Source organism: Oryctolagus cuniculus, chromosome 4 (genome assembly GCF_964237555.1).
Source record: "Oryctolagus cuniculus chromosome 4, mOryCun1.1, whole genome shotgun sequence".
NCBI classification, from domain to species: domain Eukaryota; kingdom Metazoa; phylum Chordata; class Mammalia; order Lagomorpha; family Leporidae; genus Oryctolagus; species Oryctolagus cuniculus.
In genome coordinates, this window is record NC_091435.1 from 92918192 (window position 1) to 92933095 (window position 14904).

Sequence of the window (14904 nt, forward strand, 5' to 3'; positions counted from 1 at the left end):
GTAATTGTTGGTCTGTGTGTCCTTAGATTCTGTTGGGAGGGGGCATCATTTCACACAGGGACAGTGGTATTCTTGATGCTGTGGCGACTGCTCCTCTCATGGCCTGTCACTCCTTAAGAAGGAGCAGAGGGCTCAGCGGGAAGCATGCCTGACCAACGGCAACCCCTGATCCTTAACTGCCTCCTCATCAAACTCTTCCATATCGAGCCAATATTTCCCCTGCACTAAATCAGCCCAGGGCCAGGACTAGAGAGCCAGAGACAACCCCCATGACCCAGAGTATGCAGCAGTTATTCAAACCAGCCAGTCCTGAACTGCTGACTTTGCCTTTCCCTTGGAAACCCCAATGGCCTAGACTTTCCCCTCACTCCTGCTCCTGACCTGCTGACCGCTCCTGGTACTTCCCCTGTGACCCTGGGTGGCATGCAGGGACCCTCCTCTGGAATCTGTGAGTTTAGTAAACTCCTTCCTCCCAAGCTCACTCTATTTCCTCCTGTGGCCATACCCACTCCACCACACCTTCTCCAACGTGAAGATTCTTGGAACCATTGTTACGGATTCAGTATGTATAGCATTTACTCATTTTCTACATATATTTATGCTCTTATCTAGAATTGCCTAAAGTTGTGCTTTCAAGGAGAAATATAATTTTTTAATAAAACAAGCATTTCTTCTGTTATATCACAAAATCTATTTTAAGGAACTGATCTTCATGCCCTTGCCTCTTGAGGAATTTTGCAAGACTGCCTTAGCAACTTCAATAAACAGTTGTGTTAAGATTAAGATCACAGATCCTCCTGGTCAGCCAGCAGCACTCAGAAACCATTTACTGTATCAAAGAACCCCTCTCCTTGGGCAAAGCACAGAGAGGCTGGGCCACTTGACTACAATCACATCCATGGCCCACCTGGTTCTCACAGCACTCAAAGTGAGTAGGTCATCATAACAAAGGTCTTCAAAAACTTCATGGAAAACATGTATTATGAAACAATTACACATGAATTTCATTTCTTTAACCAAAATAAACTTATCTAGGGTAGCAATCAGCCTAGCGGTTAATACACCCGTGTCCCACATCAGTACCTGGGTCCCTGGGTTCATTGTCCGGGCTGCTCCTGAGCATCCTGCTCATCAGTAGTGACAACTCAAGTGACTGGGACCTTGTCACCCAGGTGGGAAACATAGATTGAGTTCCCTTCCCAACCACCAGCTTCAGCCATAGCTGCAACCATTTGGATATTTGCAGAGTGTGCTAACAGAAGGGATGTTTCTCTCTGCCTCTCAGAGTTTTTAATGAAAAGAAAATAAACATATCTTTCAATTCAATTTTCCACAAACTTTTTGAAGTACCATCATATGAGACCAGAAAACAAGGAAGTATTTAAAAATAAAAAAAGAGTCATGTCAAAAGAGCACAGAAGCCAGCTTGAAAGAGCTTCCACTAGCCAAACCTGGGATAATTTGAATATTAAAATTATTAAGAAAAGCAATGAATTATAAATCACTGAATAAATAAGAATCTACAATGATAGCAGACAAACAGGAGAGAAGGGAAAACCCTAGTTGAAGTGGAATACAAACTTCTTATTAGTAAATGTTAAGAAAGTACTAGAGTTGGAAAAGCATTATCTTGCCACCAATTATAATAAAGCTTGCTTCAGGCAAATATCATCAATAGATATTCAGAGAGAACTTTTGTAATCCCTGCATAGCTTTTCATAAAAGCTTGAAAACCTGCCATGTGCATGGATTTCTCAATTTTTGTAGCATGGCTGACATAGTGGCACACTGGGTTAAACTGCCACCTGGACAATGATGCCAGCAACCCATATGGGCACCAGTTAAAGTCCCAGCTGCTCCACTTCTGATCCAGCTCCCTGCTAATGCAGATATGAAAATGGCAAAATATGGCCTAAGTGTTTGGCCCCTGCCATTCACATGGGGGACTTGCATGGAGTTCTAGGCTCCTGGATTTGCCCTGATCCTGTCCCTGCTATTGTAGCCTTTGGGGGTTGAACCAGCAGATGGAAGAGCTGTATCTCTCCCCTTCTCTCTGTAATTCTGCCTTTCAAATAAATAAATATTCTGAAAAATGTTTGCTCCAAAATAAACATATTCTTTTAATTGTCTTTCCACCAAGTTTTTGAAAAGTGTTCTTGCATGCGTACAGGTGTATGTACACATAGGATACATGTATAGGATCCAGCCCACAAGCAGGTAGGTATAATCTGTTGTCATGTCTTTAATATCCTTTAATTTGAAACATTTGATAGTCTTTATCTTTTAAGACATTAATAGACTTGTGTGTATTATATATGTATATATATGGAGAGAAGCAAATAATAAACAATAAATCAAATGAAAGTAAAATGTTAACAAAGGGTAAGTCAAATCTGGGTAGAGAGCATATGATGTTCTTTGTACTCTTCTTATTCTTGCAACTTTTTTGTGACTTAGAAATTATTTTCAAGTAAACATTTAAACCCTCAAAATATAAAGTAGAAACTGTTCTGTTTCACTATAAATGTCTTATCTATTTTTAAATTTTTCATTTTAATTGAGATATAACTTACATAAGTAAAATGCATAGATTTTAAATCAGTTAGCTTTGGTAAAGGTATAAAAAAACGTAGCAGCACCTAATCAAGATACAGAGCGTTTCCCAGATTGTTTCCTTGTAGCTCCTTCCCATCAGTCTCCACAACCATTCACTCCAAACAGCAGCCACTGCTCTGATTTTCTATGGCAGCTTAGTTTTACATATTCTTGAGCTGTATGTGAAAGGAACTGTAAAGTACTCTTTTGTATCTAGCTTCTTCACCTCAAGAGAATATTTCTGAGATGCACCTATGTAGTTGTACCTATCAGTACTTCCCTCCTTTCAACTGCTTAATATTATTCCACCATATGACTATAACAGTTTCTTTTATTTTATTTTATTTTTTTTTATTTTTTTGACAGGCAGAGTGGACAGTGAGAGAGAGACACAGAGAGAAAGGTCTTCCTTTGCCGTTGGTTCACCCTCCAATGGCCGCCGCGGCCGGCGCGCTGCGGCCGGCGCACCGCGCTGATCCGATGGCAGGAGCCAGGAGCCAGGTGCTTTTCCTGGTCTCCCATGGGGTGCAGGGCCCAAGCACCTGGGCCATCCTCCACTGCACTCCCTGGCCACAGCAGAGAGCTGGCCTGGAAGAGGGGCAACCGGTCTTTTTGTTTTGTTTTGTTTTGGACAGGCAGAGTTAGACAGTGAGAGAGAGAGAGACAGAGACAGAGAGAAAGGTCTTCCTTTTCCATTGGTTCACCCCTCAAATGGCCACCACGGCCGGCACGCTGCACCAATCCGAAGCCAGGAGCCAGGTGCTTCCTCCTGGTCCCCAACATGGGTGCAGGGCCCAAGCACTTGGGCCATCCTCCACTGCCTTCCCGGGCCACAGCAGAGAGCTGGACTGGAAGAGGGGCAACCGGGACAGAATCTAGAGAGTATTTTTGTGGGCATTTATTTTTATTTCTGGGTCCTAGGATATATTTATTTTTAAAGAGGATTACCAATTGTTTCCAGCGTAACAATTCCTTACTACTTTATTGGCTGCAAATATTTCATTTTCATTGATTAGATAGGTCATAATTTATTTATCAAGTTGTCCACTAACAGACACTAAGTTCTTCCCAAGCTTTTGCTAATACAAACAATTTAGTAATGAGTACCATTGTCCACGCAGCTTTGTATATGTATTTCTAAGAATATTTATATGAGAGTTAGGTGAAACAGCATGTATATTTTCATTTTCTACAAATACTGAAAATTAATCTTTCATCTTGTGTCACCAACTTCATGCATAACAGCAAAGTCTCACAAAGAGATGTATTTTCCCACACTTCTTTCCCAAAGTTATAGGTAAAATTGATATTTTTGTTTTTCTCTCTTCAGTATTACATGTTGGCTTATAGTTTTACTCTATAGTTTTGTATGTTTATGTCATGTCCACATTCCTGAACAATCTATTTTGCTCTTTCAATCTCTGGAGTCATAAACATCACTGCCCAACTTTTGAAAGCCTTCACTGGATCCCCATAGCCTAATGAATACAATTCAGACACTTTATGCTTACCCAGAACATCTATTCCATGTTTCCTGTGCCTTTTCTTCCAAATCATTATACTTTTTTTTTTAATCTTTTGAAAATTTATTTATTTATTTGAAAGGTACAGTTACAGAAGCAGAAAGAGAAAGAGAGAGATAGTGAGCCCTCCGCCTGCTGGTTTACTCCCCAAATGGCTGCAAAGGCCAGAGCTGGGCTGATCCGAAGTCAGGAGCCAGGAGCTTCTTCCAGGTCTCCCTTGTGGGTGCAGAGGCCTAAGGGCTTGGACCATCTTCTACTGCCTTCCCAGGCCATATCAAAGAGCTGAACCGGAAGTGGAAAGCCAGGACTACGACCAGCACCCACATGGGATGCCAGCACTGTACACAGGGGCTTTACCCACTATGCCACTGTGCTAGTCTCTTTCTTTTTTAAAGATTTATTTATTTGAGAGGTAGTGTTACAGGGGCAGGGAAGGGAGTGATCTCCCATCCACTGATTCACTCCCCAAATGACTGCAACATCCGGGGCTGGCCCAGGCCAAAGCTAGGAGCCAGGAACGTCATCCAGGTCTTCCATGTCGGTGGTAGGGTCCCAAATACGTGTGCCATTTTCCACTGCTTTCTCAGGCTCATTAGCAGGGAGTTGGATTGGAAGTGGAACAGCCTGGACTTGAATCCGTGCTTACAAGGGATGCTTAACTCACTGTAACACAACACTGGTCCTGGGATCACCCTCTTCAAACTCCAATAAAAGTAGGGCTTTCCATGGACCTCATATATAGCATGCACTTTCTGCCCATGCTCTTCCCTCAGTCCAGAATGGCCTTCTCTCCCTCTCCACTGGCCCTGCCTTTCTTTGAAACCCAGTTCAAATGACATCTTCCTCAGATGCCCCAACCAGAGACAAGAAGGAAGGTCACGCTTACCGGGACTTTCATTTTAAATTCGTCTCGATAGTATTTAATGCCAATTTCAGTGAACGTCCTCTGGATAAAGTGGGATGGGCGGAGGATGAATATGAGCTGCAAGTTTCCTGGAAACGCCACCTGGAAGGATCGTGAAAGGATCAGGGGAGAGAAACGTCACATCCATCACCAGGATGTATTTTGGTCTCCTCTTTCCCAAGATCCCAGAAGAAAACATTAGAGCAGATTCCACAGACGCCTAGGACTTTGAATAGATCCGCAGGATTTCAGAGCTCATGGAGACCTTAGAGGTTAGATTATGCAAGCCTTTCTTTAAAAACCAAGCCAAATAAACAAGCCAAAAAAAGTGTTTCTGATTATAAAAGTAATTCATAGGAAAAAATGGGAAATTAATAAATCATACATTAGAAGAAGAAAACCACCTGTGATCTCATAATCATACTTAATCTTTCAACTTACCTACTTATAGGCTGTTTTCTGTTCAAATGTCTTTACCATGGTTTAACTCAAATCTCAGAAATACTTCTCAACACTCCTTTTCATGTAATAATTACCATAAGCTTCTATTCCTGTCATTAAAAAATTCTGTGGAACTATGATTTTTCATGGATGCACAACTTATTTAACCAAATCTTTACTGATAGTTATTTAGAATTTTCAGTATCTTTACTATTCCAAACAATGGTGAAATTAACATCTTTATATTTCTGATCGATTCCTAGAGAATGACTGAGTCAAAGACTAAGTATTCTAAGCCTTCCTGGTACTTATTCTTGCTAAGTTGCTCTCAGAAAGTATTGTCTTCACTTTGAGGCAAAGTCCTGGGAAATGGGATAACAGAGATTCACATAACTACCCATGGCGAATTTAGGAAACTTAGTCTCCCATGGCCCATGGCTTTCCACTCTTCTAGTGGTTTCCAAAGCAATCTTCTAAACTATTTATTTTTTAAAAATCTAGTCTTCACTGCAGACTGTTCAGATTCACTAGCAGTGGGATTAAGTCCAGGGATCTGCACTGTACACAAGCAGTTGAAGAGATTCTGACAAATGGTCAGATTTTGGGATCCCTGCCCTGTAACAGCTTTTACACATAAAGTGATCAAAGCAATTCTGGAGCAACTTCAGTTCAAATCTTAGATTACTCAAGTATTGTCTAAGGTCCCCAGGAAACCAGAACTCTCTAGAGGCCAGCCCTCTGGAGTACTCATGGAATCAACCAAAGCTGCGGTTATCCCAGAGATAGATCCTGTTGCCAAGACTGACCTAAAGGGACACGACAATCCATGCACAAAGGGCAAGGAATGCTCCCATCCTCCAATTCTGACATGCAGCTCCCATAGAGAAGAATCTTGCATTTTGTTGTGTCAAGATAGAAATCAGTTGAGACACAATTTGTGCACCTGGATGAGGCTCTAAAGCCATCTTGGGAGGGACTCTGTGTGACTGCTTTTGGCAGTGGGCATCAATGAGGCTTCAAATGTCCCTGTCTTGACTCCTGTCACACATTGCCACCTTCCCACATCCCGTCCTCTTCAGCCAGTCTCAGCTGCCCAGGAGAGTCTGTGCTCAGGGAAAAATGCTGGTGTGGCTGGCCCTGCGGTGTTGCTGCATTGCCGGGTGGATGAATTCAGAGGTCTGTGATCCCTACAGAGGAGGATGCATCCACTTGCTGAAAAGCAACTAGCAGGGACCAAAACCAGATGAATAAGGAAACAGAAGCCCACCCAAGGACATCTAATTTAATGCTCAGTGCAAGCACATCTCCAACAAAGCTACTTAAAGATCATTTTGTCCGATTTTGCCAATATCTTTCTACTATGTGAAAAAATAATTTGGATACTAAAGACAATCATCAATCACTTTGTCCCTGAAGCACACACTTGGACAGGGATTTGGGAACAGCAGTTTGTTGGAGAGATGATTCCAGGAAGCATGAATGAGGGAGTAGGGGGGTAGACAACAATGGGCAGAGAACTAATGAATAGATGAGATAGTTATCACTATAGGCAAAAGAGGCTGAGACACTCTGTAGAACCCTCTGTGTAGAACACACCTCAGAGTCGTCCCACTGAGGGGTGTGGAAGTGGGGTATATATCCACCAACTTCTGTAACTCAATGGTTGCCAGTTATTCCAGCAACCCCTGCCTGACCCTCTTTGTAGAAGTCATTAGGCCTTGGGGGCCTTGGGAGACTCGGGAAGCCTTCAATACACTCAGGAATTGTCTTCAGGTAGCCGAAAGGGGATACAGAAGTGATGCAACAGCACCTTCTACAAAGACCTTCCCAAAATTTGACATAGGATAATTGCCTTTCCCCCAGGACTCTGATACCAAATAGCTGAACAGACCATTTATATGACTTTTATAACAATAGCACAAAAGTGAATATTTACAGCTATTCGTGTCAAGGATGCCTTTATGGAGCTCCACTTGTCCCTTCGTCTGTCGATAACAATGACGAATCCGATGCTGGCGGCCTCCGCGCTGCAAAGAAGGGTGGTCAGTGTCAGAGATTGGGAGATAGCCATGGCTTCCGCAATCCCACAGCAGACTGCAGCCCACAGCCTCCGTAGGGCTCCAGGCTCCGTTTGGTTCCTTCCCCAACAGGGGAACCAATTTCTTCTCCCAGTCTGGGCCTAGAAAGCCTTAAAGTGCTTTCTACCTCAGACCCTCTCAAAGGCTCTGTTTCACTTGCAAATGTCTGAAACATTGAAGAACTGCCTGTGCACGAAGGAAGACATGCGCCAGTTAAATACCAGGTAGCCCCAGATGGGCAGATGTCCTCAAGGTTGAGCTCTGCCATCCTTCCATTTGCAAAATGGACATTCATGGAGGTATCAATGTCTTTCCCTGGAAATCAGTTCTAAAGAAGCACTCAGAAACAACATGTTGGGGAGCAGGCATTTAGCCCAGTGGTTAAGATGCGCACTCCTCCCAGCTCCAGCTGAACTCCAGTTTCCTACTGATGCAGGCCCTGGGTTCCTGCCACCTATGTGGGAGACCTGGATTGCAGCCCCGGCTCCTATCTGCACCCCAGGGCATTTGGGGAATGAACTAGCAGATGGGAATGCTCTCTCTCCCTCTCTTTCTCTCTCTTAAATAAATAAATATTTAAAATAAAAAAATTTTTAAAGAAATAACACATCTAATGGGAAAAACAACCCCTTTCCAGTACTTGGCCATAAGGAAGCCAACAGACCATTTGCCTGAGAAGAAATCATCTTCATCAAGACCAAAAATAAGTTGTCTGGTCCACTGTTAAGACCCCAGAAAATTCTCACAAAACCCTTTGAAACTAAGTCCTGAAATGAAAATCCTTTCCTTCTCTCCTTTGGGGAGAAGTGTGGCACAGAGGAAAGAACAAGGACTTTGGAGCCTGATGCAAACCTAGTGAGACATTGGGGAGCTCACCCAACCTTTCCGAAATGCAGTCTTCCTCTCTGGAAAATGAGAATGACATCACCAAAAGTAAAGTGGCTAAAAACATAAACCCTGGAGTCGATCTGCCAAGATCAGAAATCTGAATTCCACCGCTTACATAAAGCTTTTGGAGGTGAGGGGTACTTAATTCCTATAATTTCTCACACTCTCCAGTTATAAAGCAGGAATAATAAAATAATACCTGTCTATGAGGTTGATATGAGGATTAAATAAGTACTCACAATAGTCCCTCTTTATCTGTGGCTTCACTTTCCACAGCTTCAGCTACCTGCAGTCAATCTCCGTCCAAAAATATTAAATGGAAAATTCCAAAATAAATAATTCTTAAGTTTTCAACTTCATTCCATTCAGAGTACCCTGATGGAATCTCCTGCTGTCCCACGCTGACCTGGCAGGATGTGAATGACTCCTCTGGCCGGCTTACCTGTGCTGTATGTGCCACCTTCCCGTCAGTCACTTAGTAGCCTCAGTTACCAGACTGCAGTAATATTGCCGTTCTTGGGTTCAAGTAACTCTTACTTAATGATGGCCCCAAAGTGCAACATCAGTGATGCTATTCATTCATATATGCCAAAAAGGAACTATAAAGAGCTTCCATTACATGAAAAGGTGAATGTTATTCACCTAAGGCAAGAAAAAAAAGGATATGCTACAGCTGCTAATATCTATGGTAAGACTGAATAGGGAATTACTCAGTGCTATCCATGGGTTCATATGGGTCTTGGAACATATTCCCCATGGATAAGGGAACTGTTCATTATGTATAAATGCTAATACTGATAAGTACTGTTGTTATTTTTTCTGTGCTTGTCATAGAGATTAAAAAAGATCAAGTAAATGCAGAGTAACTAGGCCATATTAAAACTTCAATAATATTTGCTATAATATGGACGTTATCCTAAAAAGTGTCAGTATGTGAATAAGGCAGAAGATCTAAGCAAACTCTTAAAGAAAGCATAAGTAGTTGGTCTGAATTAAAAGTCACTGGGTTGGGAAGGGCACTGTGGCACAGTGGGTAAAGCTGCCACTTGTGAAACTGACATTGCATATGGGTGTCAGTTCAATACCTGGCTACTCCACTTCCAGTCCAGGTCCCTCTAATGTGCTGAGAAAGCAGCAGAAGATGGCTCAAGTACTTAGCCCCCTGAACCCATGTGGGAGGCCCAAAGAAGCTCCTGAGTCCTGGTTTCAGATGGGCCCGGCTCCAGCCATTGCATCCATTTGGGGAGTGAGTCTCTCCCTCCCTCTCTCTCTCTCCCCTATCTATCTCTGACTTTCAAATAAATAAATCTTAGAACAAAAGTTCACTGGGGGCCGATGCCACGGCTCACTAGGCTAATCCTCCACCTGCGGCGCCAGCACTCTAGGTTCTAGTCCCAGTTGGGGCTCTGGTTCTGTCCTGGTTGCTCCTCTTCCAGTCCAGCTCTCTGCTGTGGCCCGGGAGTGCAGTGGAGGATGGCCCAGGTCCTTGGGTCCTGCACCTGCATGGGAGACCAGGGGGAGGCACCTGGCTCCTGGCTTCGGATTGGCGCAGCATGCCAGCCAGTGGGTTGCGGCCACTTGGGGGATGAACCAACAGAAAAAGGAAGACCTTTCTCTCTGTCTCTGTCTCTTTCTCTCTCACTGTCTAACTCTGCCTGTCAAAAAAAAAAAAAGTTCACTGGGTCAACTCACTATTTTAGACCCCATGAAAACAAATGCAAAGAAGCAAAAAAAAAAAAAAAAAAAAAAAAAGCAACCAACAAACAAAAGAAAAGATAGTCAATAATGTAGGCCTACAGATGTTCCCATTGTTGGCAAACAAAAACTTTAAAGAACTATGATCAATGTATTAAATAAAACAGAGTAAAATGTAAACAAAATGGATTAAAAGACACATTATTTCAAGAGTATGAATCCACAATGAAGAATCCAGCGAAGCTTCTGGAATTACAAAATATCAGTACCTGATATTAAAAATTCATTGGGTTTTTAACAGCAGGCTGCAGACAGTCTAAAACAAGATAGGTGGAACTGAAAACAGATCAAATGAAAATATTCAAACTGAGACATGGAGATACGGGAGGAATGGGAAGAACAGAATGCAAAATAGATAAGGGATATGAATAAAAGTTCCAAAAGCAAAGGAGAGAGAACATGTCATAGAAATAATATTTTGGGGGGCTGGCACTGTGGTGTAGTTAAGTTAAGCCTCTGCCTGTGGTTCTGTCACCCCATATGGGCGCCGATTAGTTCCTGGCTGCTCCTCTTCTGTTTCAGCTCTCTGCTATGGCCTGGGAATGCAGTGGGAGATGGCCCAAGTCTTTGGGCCCCTGCACCTGCAAGGGAGACCTGGAAGAAGCTCCAGGTTCCAGGCTTCGGATCAGCTCAGTTCTGGCCATTGCAGGTATTTGGGGAGTGAACCAGCAGAAAGAAGGCCTTTCTCTCTGTCCATCCTTCTCTCTCTATAACTCTGCCTCTCAAATAAATAAATAAATAAGTATTTTTTAAAAAAAGAAATAATATTTTTCAAAATGAGTAAAAATTTTCCAAATCTAATAAAAGACATCAATTCACAGGTTCAAAAAGTTCTTCTACAGCCACATAGGATAAGACAAAGAAAACTTGACTGAGGTATACCAGAACTAAACTTCTGAAAATGAAAGGTAAAAAAAAATCCTAAAAGCAGCCAGGGAAAAGTAATACATTTTCTTCCAAAGAACAACACTGAAAAGGAATTACTAACTCCCCAGTTGGCCACAACGGCCGGAGATGTGCTGATCCGAACCAGGAGCCAGGAGCATCTTCTGGGTCCTTCATGTGGGTGCAGGGGCCCAAGGACTTGGGCCATCCTCTACTGCTTTCCCAGGCCACAGCAGAGAGCTGGATCAGAAGTGGAGCATCCGGGTCTCGAACTGGTGCCCATATGGGATGCTGGCACTGCCAGCAGCAGCTTTACCCAATATGCCACAGCACCAGCCTACAATTACTAACTTTTCAACAGAAACCCTGAGAGCCACAATTCAATGAAATGATATATTTGGGGTATTGATCTGAAAAAAAAAATTCTCATTTGGAATTCCATACACATTAAAAGCTCACTTAAAAAATAAGGTAAAGATTTAGTCTACTTTATGTTATAACAGAACACCACAGATTGGGTAATTTATAAAGAAAAGGATTTTATTTCTTATAGCTCTGGAGGCTGAGATGTCCAGGATTAAGGACCCCATATAAGGTGAGGGCCTTCCTGCTATGTGATCCCTTGGTGGAAGACAGAAGAGCAAGAGAGCGTGAGGGAGCAGGCAAACAGGAGGGGGCTGTATTAGCCAGGTTTTCATCACCACATCCAATACCTAAGACAAGCTGCTCACAGGGAAGGATGTTTACTCTGACTTTGGTTTTAGAGGTTTATGGGCCCCATTGGTTCAGCCATCCTGTGAGGCTGGAGGTCAGTGGTGGAGCACGTGTGGAGGAACAATCACATGGTCAACAAGGAAGCAGAAAGAGAACAGCTGTGTCCAGCTCAGGCTTACAGAACCAGCCTTCTCACAGGAATCACCTCTGAGCGCATCCCTCCAATTACCTAAGAGTCTCCCACTTGATCCACTTCCTGAACACCATCATTGAACCAGAGACCCCCTTCTAGCACTACCAGCCCATGACTTGGAGGCTAAGCATCTGCTTGAACCAGGAAGGCAAATCCTGTTCAAGCCACAGTAGGGGCCAAACTTGCTTCTATTGCAAGCACAATCAAACCACAACTAACCAGTAATAGTGAAATTAGTCCATTCATGGGACTTCATGAACTTAACTAAGGCCTACCTCACAACACTGCTGCACTGAGTATTATGCTTTCAACACATGAACGTTAGGGGATGCAACTAGAGATGAGGAGAATTTACTGCCTGCAGACAAATAGTTCAAGTATATTTTCTAGACTGAGTGAGGTTGGAAACATGAAGGTACAAGAAAAATAAGCAGCCTGAAAATGATAAATATGTGAGTAACGGCTCAGCTGCTGATTACGAAGACTTTGATTCTATCAAAACCAAAACACTGGTCAAATTAAAAACTCATTTTTCCTTTAAGTATAGTTCTTTATGAAAGAACTCTGAAAACAAAGAAATATAAATAAACAAATTGCAGAGAGAGTTAGGATCTTCCCTAGCAAGCAAATACTAGGAGAGACTTTCACATAAAGTGGTGGTTGCCTATTCTGGTAATAGGCAAATGAATGAACCAGAAGAGAAATGATCCCACATGGAATGAAGAGCACAGCATGTGCATAAATATTATCAACTATGTCTTTTATTGTGCTAATACCATCAACTTATCAAGGCAAAAATAATAGCAAAGAATTATTAAATATATTACATATTTAAATTGTCACAATAACGTTAAAGATTGAATAAACAGAATTACACTATTGAAACTATAATTGAATGACATGAAATTATACCACTTATATTCTACATAAAGTAGTATGAAGTAAATCCAAGGTAGTCTGTGCTAATTTAAGGGTATAAACTATAATACTAGAGAAACCACTGCTAAAATCTCAATAAAAGAGAGATAAACAGGCTATGGAAAATATTCAAGGAATTCAAAAGTAGGCAGGAAAGGAGAAATAAAAGAACAAATCATAGACAGTAAAACCAACCATCCTAAAAAAAAAAAAAAACCATCCTGCAACCATATTAAGCAGAAATGGTCTATAACACTGCATTTAAAAGACAAATAGTGACAGTAAATATGCAGTAATACTGCTTCCAACTGCTTAATCAAAACCTGATAGGACTAAGGAAAAAATAGATCTATCCACAAAGTCTGAGATGTTAGTACTCCTCCCTTAATGACTGATAGAACAAGCGGCTAAAATTTAGTAAGGATATAGATCTGACTTTGAAGAACCCAATATCCAACAACCTCAACACACTCATTCTTTTCAAATGCTCATGAGGTATTTTTCAAAATAGATTATTATCTGGGCCATAAATAAGGCTCAACAAATTTTAAAGGATTGCAATCATAGGGTTGTACTTCTGACCACCACGGAGTTGAATTAGGACTCTGTTACTCTTCTGTTTTCCACTTTATTTATCTGTTTTTTTCTTTTCTTTTCTTTAGTAGTTTCTTTTTTCTCCTTTCTTTGGGTTTAATTGTCATTCTTTTTTTCTAATTTCTCAAGGTGGAAGATAAACATTATTAATCTTAAATCTTTCCAGTCTTCTAACAAGAGTGCTTAGTTATAATTTCCTCCTAAACACCACTTTATAGCATATAAATTTTGATACATTTGTTTGCTGTATTGGCCACTTAAAAATGTCTTCATACTTTCTTTGTAATTTTTTTCTGATCCATGGAGTAAAGATGGTTGCTTAGCTTCCAAATGTTTTTTAATTTTCCTAACAAACAATAAAAAAATGTCAAAATAATGGTTTCCTTGGATGGGGAAGACAAAGCAGTGTCTGCTGGAGATACTGATGGGAAAGATGTGGGAAGAGATCTTTTCAGGAACTCCTGTCCCCTGATCTGGGTGCTGTAACCTGGCACGATTGTATAAATGGGTAAATACTCATCAAGCAGTACTCATACTTCCTGCAAACTACAACCTAGTTTAAAAGTCCAAAGGATTACTGGTAGGAACTGGTATCTCATTGTGGTTTTTATTTGCAATTTCTTTAATTTCTTTATGATTTGTGATATTGAACATTTTTTTCATGTACCTGTTGGATACTTGTATGTTTTCTTTTGTTAAATATCTATTTAGGTCTATTGCCTATTTTTAATTTGATTGTAGTTTTTGCTATTGAAGTTTTTGGATTGTTTAGATGTTCTGGATATTAACCTCTTATCAAATGTAAAGAAAAAAAGCCCAAAGAATTAAATAAGTTGAAGATCTAAAAACAAAGAAAAGTATTTTAAAATCTGGAGACAAAGATTCATACTTTCAGACACTGATCATATAAGAATCTACAAAATCATCCAAAAGTACTACCAAAAATACACTGATGTTAATAGCAATGTTCACAATTTTAGGTAACAATAGCTACTATTTATTGAGCTCAGACATAGTTTTCAACTCAAATTTACAAACTAGAAGGGAGCTGGCATTGTGGCGTAATGGGTGAAGCCACTACTCATGATGCCAGCATCCAATATAGGCACCAGCTCATGTCTCAGTTGCTCTACTTCTGATCCAGTCCATGATAATGTCCTGAGAAAAGCAGCAGAAGATGCCCTAACTGTTTGGGCCCCTGCCACAAACATGGAAGCCCTGATGAAGCTCTTGGCTCCTGGCTTCAGCTTAGTCCAGTCTTGGCTGTCATTGTCATCTAGGAAGTGAACAATGGATGAAAATCTCTGTCTCTTCTTCTCTCTCTCTCTCATCCAAATAAATAAATAGTGTTAAAAATTTTACAAACTAGGTATTATTTGTGTTTTATGGATGAAGAAACATAGGCTAATTGAAATA

At 41.3% G+C, this 14904-nt stretch overlaps 1 protein-coding gene across 2 annotated transcripts in view; it reads right to left on the reverse strand.

Annotated features, from left to right (window-relative positions):
• The window catches only part of MCF2L2 (MCF.2 cell line derived transforming sequence-like 2), a 258920-nt gene that overhangs the window by 159238 nt on the left and 84778 nt on the right, over positions 1 to 14904 (reverse strand). For both annotated transcript variants that reach the window (XM_070072393.1, XM_070072394.1), the window contains exons 4-5: positions 7400 to 7490; positions 5005 to 5124 (exon numbers count right to left, since the gene is read on the reverse strand). In XM_070072393.1, coding sequence (XP_069928494.1) covers positions 5005 to 5124; positions 7400 to 7490 — 211 coding nt within the window. The remainder of the gene's footprint in view (positions 1 to 5004; positions 5125 to 7399; positions 7491 to 14904) is intronic.